Here is a 17,096-nt window from a genome sequence, read left to right on the forward strand (position 1 = left end):
TCCATTTGTAATTCACTTAAAACCAATAGTTGGCTGATTAGACAAAAAAAATTCTATATTTACTTGTTCAGTTAACTTTCGGGGGAGAAATGGTTTAAGAATAAACTGCTACGAAACAATAGTTTGATCTTAATAAAAATGACCGAAGGTTTTTCAGATTATATCTGCAACCAAACATTCAATTTTGTATAAAAGCACCACGGAAAAGTTGGTCAAACAAATAAAAAAAAATGCAATTTCACACTAACTTAACTCACTACTAAAACCTTATCTAATCGATTTCATTAGATCTAACCGCTTAATGTTAATTATATTATATTGAGTTCAATCATTAAAATTATTGTGTATTAAATTTGAAACAATCAAAAATTTAATATCCTTACATATTTAAGAAATATTTTGGCTAACTTTGTTGTAAGAAATTGTCCTTAAAAAAAAAAAATCAATAATGGTTCTTTTGTTTTAATATTAATATTACTAATTGTTTACAATACACACTGATTATTTTATAATATATATATATATATATATATATATATATATATATATATTAAAAGAAAAAACAAAAACAACACGAATACTTTTTATCTTTGGCTAAACTTATAAATAGTTATGTACGAGTACAAAAAATCGGATGCTCAAAAATGCCTATACATTAAAATTGATAGGGTGCAATAATACATTCGTATTATATTCCCTCGCCTAAACAGTATGCAAATGGTCAAAACAGCAATTTTTCCTAATCAAACCATCACAAACGCATCTTTACCGCAAAACAAAAACGGATATTGGTCAATCATGGTCTGTACCGTATCCTCTAAATGTGGTCTAAGCTGCTCGAATCGGCCCATGTCGTTGAATTCAATCGGTAACAAAGTAGGCCACCAGCATATAGCAATGTTTTTGGAATCCATGCTGTTCGCTTTGCAATTTTCAGCCACCCTAAAGGGAAAATTAGGTTAGATTTAATATTCTGATACTAAACAAATAAAAAATAGAAAAGGTACCTGACAAAGTGCCGGAATATAAATTTGAGTACTTCAAAATTAACAATTGGCAATTTTTTCAGTAAGTTTCGAAGCGCCATCAACCTGCAGCTTCTATCAGCTTTGACTGAAACAAAAAAATCTGTTCAATATTAAGTGCAGGCAACAACTAACTAAACACGACTATTTATTTATGTTGCGTACAAAATAGCTTACCCGATAAATCTTCTAATTCGTCCATTAAATCATCCGTGAATAAAGGAGGCAATTTTTTGGAGAAGAAATCTTTCAATGCAGTAGCTACAGCATTAACTGGTATATCGAGTTCAGTAATATTGATATTGTTGTCTGAGAACATATACATCATATGACATTTTTTTTAACCAATACATTATCATTTATCATGATTATAACTATGCAATAATAATATCATTAGGGCAAACGAACCTTCATCGAATTTCTGGAAGAGAAGTTCAACATGAGATCGATTTCCCGGAACCCTGTACAAACCTTCAGATTCCAAACCCTCAGCTTCAATAAATTTAACACATTTTTCTAATAACAACGGAACAGCATTATTATCAGACTGGACAAAGTTTTCTAGTGTCGGGTGGTGTGCCATAGGTGATCCACCAACTATTTTGGTTTTATTTTTCTTTTTCTTCTCTCTGTCTTCGGCAATTTTTCTCAGCTTTTCTTCTTTTATGCGTCGTTTTTCCATTTTCACTTCTTCTTTGACCCTCTGTTTTTCTCTCCTTCTGAATGACTTGTCATCGTCTTTACCTCTATAACCAGTTAACGTCTGGGAAAAAAAACACTACAGTAAATATATTTATACAACAGATATTTGCTAATAATTGATTAAAAGTTGCTCGATACTTACCGATGGAGAGTTCAAGTATCTAGGCAAAGAAACATCTAAATTGGATTCTTCATCAAAATTATAACCCATGTCTTGAACGTGAGGGGCTAAAAAATGCAGAGAAAAAAAATGTATACAAAATCCTTAAAAAGATAAAATAACCAAATACTTACACATAGAATTAATAATAGCACCGGGCGGTATGACTGGAGGAGGCGGCGCACACATTTGTTTTGCTTTATATCTTTGAGATCGTTTTTCCATTTGTCTTACAGAAGGATGCACCCACATAGTATTCTTGTCATCCGAGTTATCACTGGACGAATCAGAATTCGCTACCATTAATTGAGATGATGAAATATTATTGGCTATAAGAAAAAATATCAAAATCGTATATATGAAATAAGTGTAAAGAACAAAAGTTATGATGATAAATTACTTTTAATTTCACAGTTTTCTTCAGAGTAAAAGGAATTTAGTGTCGACGACAAAGAATTAAAACCCATATTCGATCCATTGGACGGTGGATTAAATGACGGCACTTTAGGCGTAGCAACAGGAATGGCAATTCTCTTTTTCTTAGGACGTTTTTGAGTCACAGCCTTGCGAGATGACAATTTTGAAAATGTATCATTAGAAGAATTATATAACGGTTCCCCTCCGCGTCTTTCCATTGAACTCCAATCGCTGTCCGAGTCTGAATAATCTTAAAAAAAAAAAAAATGAATAAATAAACAATTAATTCATAATTATAAATTTATTTTATACTCATACTGGGCCTTCCTTTTTCTCTTCGGTGCCTCATTTTGTGTTTACTTGACCCTGACAGACTATCTTGTACTAGTGTATAAGAATAATCACCTTCATACGGATAATGGCCCGGTACTGCATCTTTTACCTGGGAAAAAACCAACAACTATAATGCTAGACATTTTCATTTACTTAACAATTACGAACCTGAGCATATTCTGAACCCAAGTCTACAGCTTCAGGTGTAGCCAGTGGAGCACAGCTATAAGAAGAACCACTGCTATTGTAATGTCTACTGTATTGGTCTTTACCGAGATTAATTCGAGAGATAGCATCTGTGACGAGTGTGTAATCCTTCATGTTAAGTTTGCCAGGTTGCTAATAAAATAAGTTTTTTTTTTAATCAATTACGATACTTGGGTTTATTTTTCAATACTAAACCGATTAACATATGTACAGTATTTAAATAAACAACTTACTACTACCTTCATCGTATGATTACTATTTTTGTAACGAGACTTTGACATATGATGTCGTCCGGTTGTGAATGCGTGTTTGGAATAATTATTGGCCCAAAGTTTTTCATTTTGACTGTGCTGCATAAATACAGAATCGTCTACCCATCCTACAATGAAAGCATTTTACAAATTATTATTTTGATATTTGAACATACAAAACCGGTATTATTACAACAAACAAATCAATAAATGTCAAAATATTAAAAAAACACATATTGAATTTAGCTACTGACGACCTTAGAACTTATAATAACTACTGTGTTATTTAAACTACCTGAGTCATGTGTGGCCAATGACTCTCTTGATCCACTTATATCAGCTGCATTAAAACAAAAAAAAAGAAATACATATTTATTTATCCACGAACTACAACCAAATGTTGATAATTATTAAACAAGTGGTGCAAGTTTGTATTAACAATAAGTTTATCCTCGGTTATAATCAAGCATGCTAATTAAAAGTAAATATATACAAAAATAGTACTGTGTGTAGATATATGATTATAAGTGTGTATCAATATTAATAGAGTCAAAAGAGATGTCTAGTTGGAAGTTTTCAAGAATAAGTAAATTAATAGTTTTAATATATTATGGTAAATAGGTTTTTGACTATGAGTAAACAATTATAATAGATTTACAGGGGTAGAATTTGCTTCATGCAATAACCAACATCAATTACATCAAGATAAGTTATAGTACTAGTATAGATAAGTTATTGGTAAAGTTATAGGTACTCTGATTTTTAGAACACAAAGAGTTGAAAATATGTTTGGTTGTAGAACGGAAAATTGATTTAAACTCATTTGGGTTAATGTTTAACAAAACAAACAAAACATATTTATTTTACTACCTTACTTATAATAATACATTGTTAGCTGAAATTCAAATAATATACAAAGTAATCTCTATGGTGGCTACGAGGCTGGGGGTTGAAAGTCTAAATGACATTCAAGTTTATTTGCCAGCTCCATATATGAAACAAAAGTGTGAACTTCAAATGTAGGACTGATAACTATTACTGGTAATAAATTCTGAACCAACACTTGGCGTTTGAATCAACTATCGTCGGCTTACCGAATCGTGATGAAATCAACTCCAAAAATACTTATAATTAAAAAAATGATCATACATTTTTAACACTGATTTGTGTAATAATATTGGTAAAACCCGTATATTATCGAATTGGAGTGTTGACCAACTTTGATATTATTTACATACACATACACAACAATGTCGAACATGCTCATGAAATCCAGTATGTTGTAGGTACACATAAACTTTATCTAAATGCAAAATGTATATTTAATATTCGGAAAAAAAGGAAAATAAGAGATAAATCATATCATGCAACATGTAAATGTTATGCAAGAAACGTAAAATAAAATAAAGCCAATAATACAATTTGTTTCTAGAAATGTTAGTCTAGGCTAAACTAAACAAAAATAATAAAAATAAAAACTAAAGGTTTGTTTCGGTGAAAATCAGGAATTTTTGAAAATGTTTATAATTATAGATAGTGTTTTTGTTTTTTAATTTATATTTTATTATGTTACATGTGATTTCGTCAAGACTGGAGTTTGATGCAATCATCTGCGAATTGTTGTTGATACCGAGAGGTCCAGCATGGTCAGGCGGAGCTGGTTCAGGTGGGGTTGTAGGTTGAGGAAACACCTGAAAGCCTGCAAGACCACCACCTACGTGTAAATTCACACATTTGTCAATATATTGCTTTGCATGAGAATTTTACACGTATGACAGACATAACAAAGAATGTATCGTTGTCAACGAATGCCTACATTAAGTTGGAGTTCAGAATTTGGAATAATAAAATACATATTTTGGGACATGGAGAACTCAAAGGAAAATATTGTAACCTACATACGATATATATTCAATGGGCTAGAGTTCTTAATTCTAAACAAACTTGATACTTCATCTATCTCGCAATAAGGTTATTTTTTGTTTAATTTCAATTGGTATCTCCTTAATACATTTTAGTAATTTATAGTATGTCTATTATATATTTTCTTATAATTATAAATACATTTACTAGCTCTATAATAGATTCGGTTGACACAAATATATCCATCAGACTGAGTTAACATGTCATCGACCAAATCACCGTCATTCATCAAATAATTAATGTAATTTAAAAACAATTATTTTAAGATCATGAGTTATGTAGATGACAATGAAAACTTATAATAATAGTATTATAAATTGGAACGCACTCTATACATCCAAATTCGATTTCTGCACTCAATTAAATTTAGTTTTTTGCAAGTTTAGTCTGAGAAATATTTATAATAACAATATAAATATAAAATATTAATTTATATTTTATAAATTTACATTATAGTAATAACTTTTGTTGTTATAATATAAATATAATATTATTTATATTTAAAATATTGTTCTCATTTTAAAAATATATTTCTAATAGTATTAACAACATTTATTTTCTAGCTTTAGATACTCTAGCCGAAAAATCAAATAATGATAAACTATAATAAACGCGGAAATGTTGAAAATGATCATACTTCCTTTCAATATGGATACTAAATATTCATTTACAAGTGCACGCAGAAGTATATTACTAATAAAGAACCCATCTCTTTCTTAGGATTACTTTTTGGCTTGAGCACATCTGAATGTTGAACTTAGGGTAATATTTTATAAATTCAATATTATACCCTTCGTCAAATCACCAATCACTTACTCGTGTAAAATGTTTAACTATAAATATTTGTTATATAACCTTTGTTATGTCTCAGATTACAACAGTTAGTAAGTAGAACCATTTTGTGCTATATATTGCTGCACATTTTTAATACAAAAATTATTAATAATTACGCACTTTAACTGTTTATAATATTAATATTTATATTATTAGAATTTTATCTATTCACTGACACCGACCGAATACTATTGAGTATTATGCATTGCGTCATATTTAAATGAGCACTGCACGTTACTAATTAAATGTAAAAAATTGGCTTAATTTACCTTGCTGTTTATCCATATTATTATTATTATTGGGATGATGAAGCACGTTGTCTACTGGTGAAAATGTATCGCTATCATCACTTGGACTTATTAAGTTTTCGCGGGAATGTGTTAGCGAACAGCTTTCATCATCACGAGTCATTCCAGAAGGGAATCGTCCATACAAATTGTTACTACTTCTAAAAAATAATAATAAAAACTCGCATTATTTTAAAATATATTCAAATATACGCTAGATGATAATTGATGCTAACCCGTCAAGTGGTGAAAGGTTCATTTTTAATGAAGGTTTATATTTTTTATAAACTGCCGGTTCCTCCATATGGAAAGCTTGTTCAATTTCTGATTTCTTCTCCCATACGTCTTTGAAGAATGGAGTATAAAATGAACCTACACATATAATATAAGCCGTGTTAATATAATAGACCTTCTTATATTAAAAAAAAACTATTTACGTTGTTACATTATAGTACTGACTATTTATCACTAGAAACATTTTACTTAAGCAGATTGAACTTTTTTAACGGATGTAACTATAAAATAATTACTTTTATGTTTCAAGGAATTAATAAGTGTTATAAATTGCGCTTTAAGTTGATCAGCTATTGAACTTCCTTCGTTCAATAATTGCTGACTCGGATCATTATTATGGAATGAATTAGTTCCAACTGCCGGTTCTGTGATGGCCATTATTTGAATAGGTAAATTTGGTGTGTTGTTGGAAAATGAGCTAAATGAAAACCCTCTGGAATAAATAATAAAAACAATTAACATAATATGATATTATCGTAATTTGACTTTGATTATTAAAATCTTACTGCAACGTAGCCAATGATGCTTTACGCTTAGCATAGTATGTAAGAATGAACCCATGAACTAATTCTTCACGGAACGCATTTGCACCATGATATGACGATACGATTATTTCAACTTTACGCTTAGATGCTCCGAGGAAAGTTTCGATAATAATGCTTCGATCACCGCTCAGATAACAACACGGATGATTCAACAACGGTGTTAGTATGTTGTCTATAGAGTATGAATCACCGCAAAACATACACATAATTATCCTGTAATATTGAGAAAAAAATATTTTCATTTATATAAAAAATGCACAACCGATATTTTGTAACTGTAAACATTTTTAATACCGTATGTCAGGATCAGATGGGTCCATAATAGTTTGATATTCATTCATGAATCCAATTCTATGTGAAATACTTTGTACAAGTAACTTCATTGCGTTCGAAATTAATTCTGCGTTAAATATTGATGGATCTCCATCTTCCATGGGCATTTCAATAAATGGACATTGTAAGCTAAATAAAGTTCAAATAAAAAAATTACATTGCGAAGATTTTAAAATATATAATTATACAAAAATTATACATTAAAAACTGTCAGAACATTCATATAATTAAAAAATCGAGATAACAGATTAATACAGAAAAAATGCTAGGTTAAGAGTCGCCTAAAAATCTTATAAATATTAAGTATACAATATAAAGCTGTGTACCTATGTAAAATGTTTTGATACAAATTTAAAAAAACAGTTCATTTTGACAATAAATTGCTTTCGGATTTCTAAAAATCCGAAATCCAAAAGCAATTTATCTTTTTGGTGATGTGTTTTATTTTAACATTTTCATCAAAATTATTTTATTTAGGTACACAGCTTTATATTGTAAAAATATTTAATACTTAAACAATTTTTATGTGGCTTAAATAGCATTTTTTTTTTAAATCCGGATTTTCAGATTCTAGCGTTCAGAATTGAGAGAAAGGGAAAAATTGTTTAGATAGTATTGAAGGTTATAACATTTTATTCTATACAATTTTAATATTTAAGTGTACAATAACTATTATTAATAGTGATATTCACCTATCAGCTAAACTTTGTCCCTCTTCTTGAAGTGTTAGATCTTGCTGTCTAGCAACTGATTCACTTATGTACAACAATATCATTGGCAGGCCTTGAAAAGGTAATTTGTCGTCTTGTTCCAAATTCGATAACAATGTTTTCTCTAGACTATCTCTAATGTACTCGAAAGATTCAGAGTTTGAGTACACACAAATACAACCTGCGAAATAACAGAAAACAAATAATAAGTAATAATTACTGGTGATAATTACTTAGCATCAATGACAAACCATTGGGCTTGAAATCAGTTGTCTGGAATGAATTTTGTGACATGTTTATATCACCGTTGATTACACGATACTTCAGTCTATATACTTGGCTATCTAATTCATACACTTCGTTATCACACTGTGACTAAAACAAACAAATTATTGAAGTTAATTGCTATACAATTTCATTTAACATTTATTATGCTACTACTAACCTTTAACTTTGTAGAAAATTCTTCTGCTAAACCATTAGCACCTAATATCACTAAATTTAAGTTATTGTCAGATTTAATAGTCCACTGTTTATTTTTTCCAGAAATAGGCCTGTCGATATTAAAAAATGTAATCTATAGTAAGGATCAAATTTACAATAAATTTAGGTAATACCTTTGAACTCTGTCGCTCAATAGCTTTTCAATAAGCGAGTCCATACAATGTGGAAATGCGGGGCAATGTTCTCGTATCGGACAATGTACAAAACCCAAATGCTGGAAAAGCATTAACTTTCTATCCTGGTCAAGTCTATCTAATGCTTTGTACCTGAAAATAACAATATACATTTTTAGCCAATTTAACAAAAACAATTAAAATTTAATATGATGTATATTTTAAACTTAATTTTTACCTAGAATCTTCTTTTAAAGCGTCGGTAATTTCCTTAATGTCATCTTGAGTAATGGTCCCGGTAGGTGCAATGCTTTTGAAATGGTAAAAAAGATCGGCATGTTCCAGTAATAATTCCTATTTATTAAATAATGTTGTGTAAAAAAAAAAAAATAATAATATTTTTTAGTTTTTTCCCCTGCAATTACTTGCCTGGAAATTGTGTTTGGCTTTTTCGATAATACTTTTTTGGTGTTTATCATAAATATATTGGCAGTCGTCGTGTGACAACTCTTCAAAACACTCACGACCCATAAATAGTACTCTCACTTCAGATATTGGTTTTCCTGGTGTAACGTAACCAGCTTCTTGTAATAATTGTTTAAATTGTTTTTTCCATCTAAATTTATTATACAGATAAAGTTTATTTAAATTATAATTTTTTAAATATTAAAAATATCTATTCTGTTGGCCTTAAGTTACTTCACATTTCTAAGCTTTTATTTATACCTTATCTAACTATAATTCTAATATATGTACAAATACTTACTCTTGTCGATTTTTTTCCAAATGTAAGTGATTAGCATGATTTTTAAAAACTGATTCAGCTTCACCAGTTTCTAAAACATCACAGGGAATTCTTCTATCGTCTCTAACAGCCCCTTCTTCTTGCATTTCTAATTCACATTCTGTCCATGGAATATCGTCTGGACATTTGTAAAAATAGTGATTAAAATCTGGATGTTCTTTGATGTGTTTTTGTACTGTAGGCCAATCACTTGAGAACAAAAAAAAAAAATTCATAAATATTAAAAAAAAAAAAAATTGTTTTTTTTGTACTTGAATAATTAGTAAATATACATAAAAACAAATACACATAATAATTGATTATTAAATTAAACAATACAATTCATTGAGATTAGTGCTTAGTGAATTACTCCTTTTACAAATTGTTTTTTTTAAATACATTAAAATACCCATACCCGTCTTTTAACGTAGAAATTTCCGGCACTAGTTCTTGCAATATGTCAGGCAACATTTCCATATAATTTTGCACTCTTTTTGAGAGCTGTTCGTCTTTTAACATTTTAACATGTCTCCGGAAAAGTCTTTGAGCCTTATCTGTTCCGAAAATTTCTTTATATCGTCTGAATTCATCATATTTTGATAATTTTTTTGAAGTTTGACTCCATAAAGAACGGTAATCTGTCACCTACAACACAGCCATGTCAGTATTAACTCTTAATTAATTGAAAATTAACACATTTACTATAAATAACTCACTTGCGAATGAATCAATGTCTGATATGCGTCGGTGGTACAATCCAATTGTTCTTTTCGCATGCGTACCGATTCAAGGTATGGTACAATTTTTGTCCGACCTTTAAATCGATCAATAAGATGTGCAAGAGCTATAAATGCAGTGTCTACGTTGATATTCTGATGTGCTGAAGTTTCTATTAACGGTATAGCTCCTTTGAACTCTTTACGAGCAACAAGTTTTTCAACTTCTCTCACGTATGCTTCATTGAATTCGTCGTTTTTTGTGGTTACCAAAACCACAGGTTTTTTAGTTTTCATCACATTTAACAATATATTATTAACAGCTTCCAATTGTTTTTCTAAACTACGACTAGGTACTACACTGACATCGAACACACATAAAAAACCATCAACATTAAATTTACCATCAGGTAAAACTTTCTGCTCGTATTCTTTTTCAATACCTACATAAAAAAATTCCAAATAATTTTTAATGTCATTTTGAGCTTGTGAAGAATATTATTTAGAAATAATCCAAATAAAATATATTTTATTTAACATACCCAATTGATTTTTACATATGTACATTAACTTTTCTGCGGACGTGATTTTTGTTGCAGTACATCGCTTGACGTATGGTTCCATTTTTCCTCCTGAAAAAAATGTATTTTGAATATTTATTTAAATTTATAATAGAAATAATAAACATGTATTATGTTACTAAATTTACCTTTGAACGGTTGAAAAGAAGAATCGTCAATGAATTCAGTTTGTTCAATGACTTGGAATGTAAAGTCAATGCCTTCTTCAGATGTTTTTGTAACATCTCCCCAGTATAAAAAATGATCATTATTTACAACACGGCCACTGAAATCAGACTAAATAAAGAATTGTTTATTATTATTTAATAAGTCCTTTTTTTTTTTTAAACACGAGCCACTATCACTATCAATTGTTTTTCTACACAAATAAATGATTAATAGTAATAAAGAAATAATAAAGACTCACCTGACTTAATACTGAAATGTGATCTACATTGTAGTCGTCGGCGAAAAATCTCATAAATCTATTACACAAACATGATTTGCCTATGCCAACTGCACCCTTATCTTTTTCTGTACCCGAAAGTCCCACAACAGAAACATTAATCCAACGTGACGCATCATTTTTTTTGGCCATTTCCGAAACTTCAGATTTATTTTGCCGCTTTGTCAATGTGGCATAGGCAGATGAACGGTAAGAACATGCTGTTCTAACACTTACAAAATTGCTGGAAAAAAATACATTATACATTGCATGTTTATAAAAACAAAATTGAATCTACTATATGCATGTGTATTAAGGACTGCTGGAATAAAAAAACAAGCATAGGCAACATACATCTAACAGACAATATTATATATATAATAATAATAGTATATTATAATGGAGATATTAACAACATATTTTTGTAACATAGTACTGCTTTCAAGTGTAACACATCTTCAAGGAAATCTTAAGCTAAAACACTAAAGATGTGCTGATATATTTTAATAAATTGTAAATTGTTTTTATAATATATAATTTTGTTCCAATTAAATACAAAATGTTCACTTTAATAAAGCAGTATAACACCATCAGTTAAATTATATTTTACATATTTTCCATTCTATAACTTCTTACTAATAATAATTAGAAATAATATATAATAATTCTAATTTACTATCATCCTGATAAGAGTGATGAAAAATTTAACTTTTAACAGAAAATTTGTTGGGTTAAGTTTTATTGATTGTAAATTTTGTATAATAAAGAAATTAGATCAGAGCTCAATTTTTTTGGCGGTTGTCCTGAATTTACGAGTAGCTATTCGCTAGTTAATTTACATATTACCTATAAAACAGCTGTATTTTTTTTTTATGAAGGTCCAGCTTGTTTCATGAAAATAGCAAACAAAGTAAGTAAAATATTTGTGAAAATTGGTCATACTTAAACTCTTATTATAGAGTTTAGAAATAGAATTTTGGAAATCAAAGTCCAATTCACCCTGTAGAAAATCTTTCTCTTCCTAACTAAAAAAAGCCAGTATAGTGGGGACGGGGAGGTCACAGATCTATAGCAATTATTATAACTGAAAGTGATAAAATTACTTATAAATAAATTCTTCATTGCGAATTTGTGGATAGTAGGTTTAAACCATGTTACGGTGCAACACAACATCTAAAACGGCCTTTCTCAAACCCACCAACGATCCGTACCGAATAGTAAACGCAACTACCGAAAAACCACTAACAAAACATCAGCCAATGGGATTGCGGGGTTTTTACGAAAACAGCATAAATACCGACCGCAATCCCACAATCAGCACAGTCTTCTTCCAACCATCCGGGTATCATTATACACTGGATCAATTGGAAGCCGACACCTCTACGATCAACCGCCAGCGTCTCAACACTTCAGCAGTAGCCAGCTACACCAGCCATAGCCACACCGACCACAGCGGCTCCAGCAGCAGCGGAACTCGCAGCAGACGTGCCGACGAAGCCCACGGCTCCACCGACGATTCCACATCGAGAACCGTCATTAAGAATACAGAGTCACTTATTTGAGTTGCGCTCTTCTCCCGGTGACTAGAGTCCGTAGGCGCTTATTCAAGCTGCCCTACTTTCCGCCTAGTCACCCCAACATATCCCCCACACTTGTATATCCCCGATAGGACAATAAAGTTCTATTACTGTGAGGTACTTAGTGCCCGTTTCCCCAGCGTGTGAGAGGCGAACTTATGTGAGTCCCGCCCTCACCGATACTTATTGTATTATCTGAGACCTATGAAAAATAAAGAACAACCGTGATATCAAACATCAGTTTTGTTATTCAAATCACGATACGGCGAGGCACCCGCCACCCGTATCAACCAGTACAGTCCAAACAAAGTAAGTTCAGTCAGAAAGTATTATACGTAAGTGAGTAGTAGTAGTAAGTGAATAAGGTAAGTCCAGTGTTCACAGATAAAATTACAAATATCAATAAAAGCATTATACCTAATGACAATTATTTGCTTAAAAATTAATTTTTAGAATTAGGGTTGATCGTTTATTTATAAAAATATATTGCCATAGTTTACCATATATTGTAATTAACAATATAATGAAAATATTTTTATTACTTTTTGATTCACTCACACATAGCAATCTGGAAATTGACTACGGTCAAAGTGTAATTTACCAATTTTTTTAGGGGGTTTCCTTAATAAAAAAAAGTTTGACTACAGATTTTTAAAAAAATTGTAAATGATTACAATGTTTATCGGTAGTACTATAAAGTTTAATGAATATTCCATACAATTTTGGTACTAATTCGACTATTTTTAAAATAGTTATAGAGCATCGTAAATTTTAAGTTAAAAAATGTGTATTCTTTTTTGAGGGTATTTTTCTCGGTTTTTTTAAGGGGTAGGAATGAAATTTTTTAATTTTTGGCCCAATAACGTAATTCTCAGTTATGATTTATGATCTATAGACGGGCTACATGAAGAAACCGGTTCATCTGTTTTGAATATATAGTGAGTCTACACACAAAAATGAATAATAAATAAAAACACATAATTTTAAGTACAACACTTTCTTAGCTCCACATCGAAGCTAGAAAGTAATCTGACTACTCTTCATGGCGTGAGTTTTTCCTGTAAGGCATATTTTCCCATTAAAAACAGGCCCCTAAGAGTTTTTTAAGAGTAAAGGGCATGATTTTTTGCTATTTTATCGCCACGACCAGACGATCTGAATTCTTATGCCAAATCAATTCTGTGGTGTAGTTTTCCATTAAGATTATGATTATTATCCTAGAAATGCAAAATGCTGTCCCCGTCTTATTTTAAATTGAAGGAATAGTTTTAAAATGTTGATTTTAATTTTGTTTTTATCTAAATTGTCTTTAACATTAATACACATCTATCTGTTCTATCTACCCATGATAAAAATTAACGCCAACCTATTATCATATTAGAAAAACTGTTGAGTATAAAAATGTTCATTCTCTTAGTATGTCACAACTTATTTTTCGGAATTTTAAAAAATTATTGTAGATCAATAAGATGCCATTTTTAATACATCAATAGGTAGTGGTTTTGTTTGATAATCCTAGAGCATATATTGTTTTACATTTTTTAAACTATTGCACGAAATTGTAGAAAAATTAATTATGTGTTTCTAAATTCTTTATTATTTTCTCACTTCTTTGGTTATTATTAACTTCATAAAAAGAAATAGCAACTATAAATACTTTGTTTTTATTCAGAAAAATTAATTTTATGGTTAGTAAAAGCTGAAAAACTAAATATTTTCATTCCCATACTCGTAAAAAGTGAAAATTAAAAGACAAAAACTTTGTAATATATTTTCTGTTATTATTTATTTTTATCACTACTATTATTATTATTATTACTATTGTTATTATTGTTATTTCTTATATAGTAACATTGATTATAAATATGATAGATAGCCCACCAGACATAGTATCATTTTCATTGAAAACGGTACTACTAGCGCCCGTCCTGGGTCTATGTCCAGAACTGAAATTTGTCTCGGTGGGCCATCTATAATATTTAAAAACAATGGTAGTAATGGTTTTTTTAAATTTAAAAGACTTAACCTTACATAATTTTTATTTCCACATTCTAAATATTCATTCCCTCACTTGCCTGTTTTGTTACCCCACAGCGAACGTTTTGATTTTGGTTTCTGAAGCAGCAAGTAAGCATGTTGCTGTATAGCTACTATGCAAAATGTTTTAAAGGAGAGCAACAAATTAGTCCTAAGCTAAAATAAGTCTGTTAAATTCTGGTTTGTAAAAATAAAAATTAAGATGAGAGTTTAACCCTTTTTAGGATAATGACCTATATACATAGGTACAGATGTGAGCTTATTTATATTTATTAATCAAAGAATGTTTGTAAAGTTTGAAATTAAGTAGCCATTAGACTATATCCTACCTTTACGCAATATACTACATTACACTTTATGTAAGAAAAAATTATTTTAAAACAATTTTAAATTCAATTACAATGTTAACATGCACACATAAAGACTAGTTAAAAATGTAAAAACCGTTTAAATATACATCAAGTACACAACAAATTTTAAAATAAAGAAAATAAACCATTGTTAATTTCAAGACGCTTAAAAATGTGATTTAATAAAATAAAATTTTCTGAGTATAATTAAATAGTTTTATAAAAACTAATTATTTTTTTTTTTTTATATGTAGGTAAATACTAGAAGTTTGGTTTCTTTTGTTGATTAAGGTGATGCTTCTAATTAAAAGCTCTATCCTCTATCTTATATTAGAGTGACAGTGGGCAAAATCCAAAACTCATTACTCTCGTATGCGCTTGCACAGCCAGGAATGATGCGTTTTGGTTTCTGTGCACTATTGCTCTTATATGGGATAGACTATAAATACGAGAGTTCTATAGATTTTCAACTATAAGTAAAATTTAAATAATCTATTATATTAATTAGCAATAATACTTGTAAACAAGACATAATATATAGGTCTTGAATTATACGGATTTAAAATAATAATTAATTTGTTTTATTCATTTATAGCTAATGTCGATTTTGATTTGCCTGCCTACATATTATTTAGTGCACTCAGTTATGCCCAATACCAGATGGGTATAGATAACGATAATTATTCCCTCCCGCGTTAATAATTCAGTACGTATAAATAATCCCGTTAATAATTCAACATGTATTCAAATTGGAATAGCGAGTGGCGACTAACAATAATGAATTATGTACATACTGCTTATACCTAATACTACAAACGTAATTGAGTGTTGTTCTACCCGTGTGTTAGACATTGCTTGGTTACGATACATACATTGGGAATAAGATTATTGAAAGATAATAATATGGAAATAATGTAACCGTTATTAAAATATGTTCAAGGTCGTAGACAAGATGATAAAAAAGAAAATTGTCAACTCCAACAGATGCCCATTTCACAACGGCCAGATTGGAAATTTTCAACATGACATAAGGGCTATCAAAATATCTAATGGTTAAAGAGCTAGGGCGCAGAGCGCTGGCTTACCTGAAATCAATGGTGACGGCGGCTGATGAAACTGATCCGATCGTTCATAATTCAATCAGACCCGCCAGATTCGGTGATTGAGACTTATCGATTACGCAGTCCGTGGCCGTGTTATAGGTGCGAGCAAAAATGCTTTTTCCGCGATGGCCCGTTGCGATGCGGCGGTGGCGTTAAAGGGAATTGGTCGATACCTAAATGCAGCGGCGGCGGCTGCGTCGGTAAACGTACGCCTTCGAGGGACGTGATCCGCGATACCCAACGACGATATCCGCACACCTAGGTACAGCTTTTGTTGGCCATTAGCTGCTGCTGTCAAAAGCCCTCTCGCGTTATTATCATTTACGACGGGTGATGAAGGAGAATATTAGAAAAATAAAATAAAATAAAATAAACCGAGACAAATGATATCAATATTTTGTGGCCCGGCGCACGGCTGCCAACCGAACCGTGGGCGGCGGATCTGGACGTTCTGACGCTGAACCGCTTCTGTCGCCCGTCACTTGTTGTATGCGGCGGCGTAGGTATACCGTACCGACCTGTGGGCATACACGTCTTGCAAACTTTAACCAACCGACAACACGGTCATTTTTTGCGCGCCTCCGTACCCGGATCCGTGCCGTTGGCCGTCCGACTGATAAGCGGTGATCGGTGCGCTGGTTCTACGCGGCGATTCCGCCTACTTGTCAGTTGTCTGTACGGATTGCGGTAAAAAATTAACGCTGTAAATTCGATCCCAGATAAAACTAACCCTCACTACCGGATAATACTGTGGTGATTTTATTTCCGGCGAAAAAAACGGATACCCCGAAAAGTAATTTCCGGTTACCCATAATTTTGTTTTGTAAGCCCGTCGAGAAGTTTAAGGAGAACGGAAAGCGCTATTTATGAAGAGGCAAACCCCTAA

General features: G+C 31.0%; 1 protein-coding gene across 7 annotated transcripts; it reads right to left on the reverse strand.

The window, feature by feature from the left end:
• Positions 1-531: 531 nt before the first annotated feature.
• LOC126844256 (rho GTPase-activating protein 190) lies at positions 532-16,594 on the reverse strand. Of its 7 annotated transcripts, none has more exons than XM_050582295.1 (30): positions 16,193-16,594; positions 11,126-11,387; positions 10,848-10,995; positions 10,681-10,770; positions 10,139-10,581; positions 9,838-10,067; positions 9,405-9,632; positions 9,068-9,254; positions 8,877-8,992; positions 8,639-8,791; positions 8,467-8,575; positions 8,273-8,396; positions 8,004-8,202; positions 7,273-7,440; positions 6,940-7,191; positions 6,670-6,866; positions 6,376-6,511; positions 6,122-6,300; positions 4,669-4,809; positions 3,391-3,435; positions 3,081-3,223; positions 2,806-2,976; positions 2,617-2,746; positions 2,288-2,554; positions 2,022-2,216; positions 1,870-1,955; positions 1,434-1,788; positions 1,203-1,334; positions 1,008-1,128; positions 532-942 (listed from the first exon to the last, which is right to left on the reverse strand). In XM_050582295.1, exons 2-30 carry the CDS (start codon positions 11,294-11,296, stop codon positions 744-746), a joined length of 5,115 nt encoding a protein of 1,704 aa, XP_050438252.1. In that variant the 5' UTR covers positions 11,297-11,387; positions 16,193-16,594; the 3' UTR covers positions 532-743. The 7 variants fall into 7 exon arrangements, with proteins under 7 accessions (XP_050438252.1, XP_050438251.1, XP_050438254.1 ...); XM_050582294.1 differs by having other exon boundaries at positions 536-942; positions 3,078-3,223; positions 16,193-16,593; XM_050582297.1 differs by having other exon boundaries at positions 537-942; positions 3,078-3,223; positions 4,669-4,794; positions 16,193-16,593.
• Positions 16,595-17,096: the final 502 nt, after the last annotated feature.

This window comes from Adelges cooleyi, unplaced genomic scaffold (assembly GCF_023614345.1).
Source record: "Adelges cooleyi isolate 19-005CV unplaced genomic scaffold, UGA_ACOO_1.1 ACOO_flye_CR_arks_rails_tigmint_CR_PRNA_651, whole genome shotgun sequence".
Taxonomy (NCBI): Eukaryota; Metazoa; Arthropoda; class Insecta; order Hemiptera; family Adelgidae; genus Adelges; species Adelges cooleyi.

Bases quoted from the DNA above. Each gene is read 5' to 3' on its own strand.
- LOC126844256 (XM_050582294.1), bottom strand. From the start codon at position 11,296: ATGGCCAAAAAAAATGATGCGTCACGTTGGATTAATGTTTCTGTTGTG. The intron at 10,771-10,847 runs GTAAATTTAGTA...CATTTTTTTCAG, and splicing joins TTCTTTTCAACCGTTCAAAG to GAGGAAAAATGGAACCATAC. The intron at 10,582-10,680 runs GTATGTTAAATA...TTTTTTATGTAG, and splicing joins CATATGTAAAAATCAATTGG to GTATTGAAAAAGAATACGAG.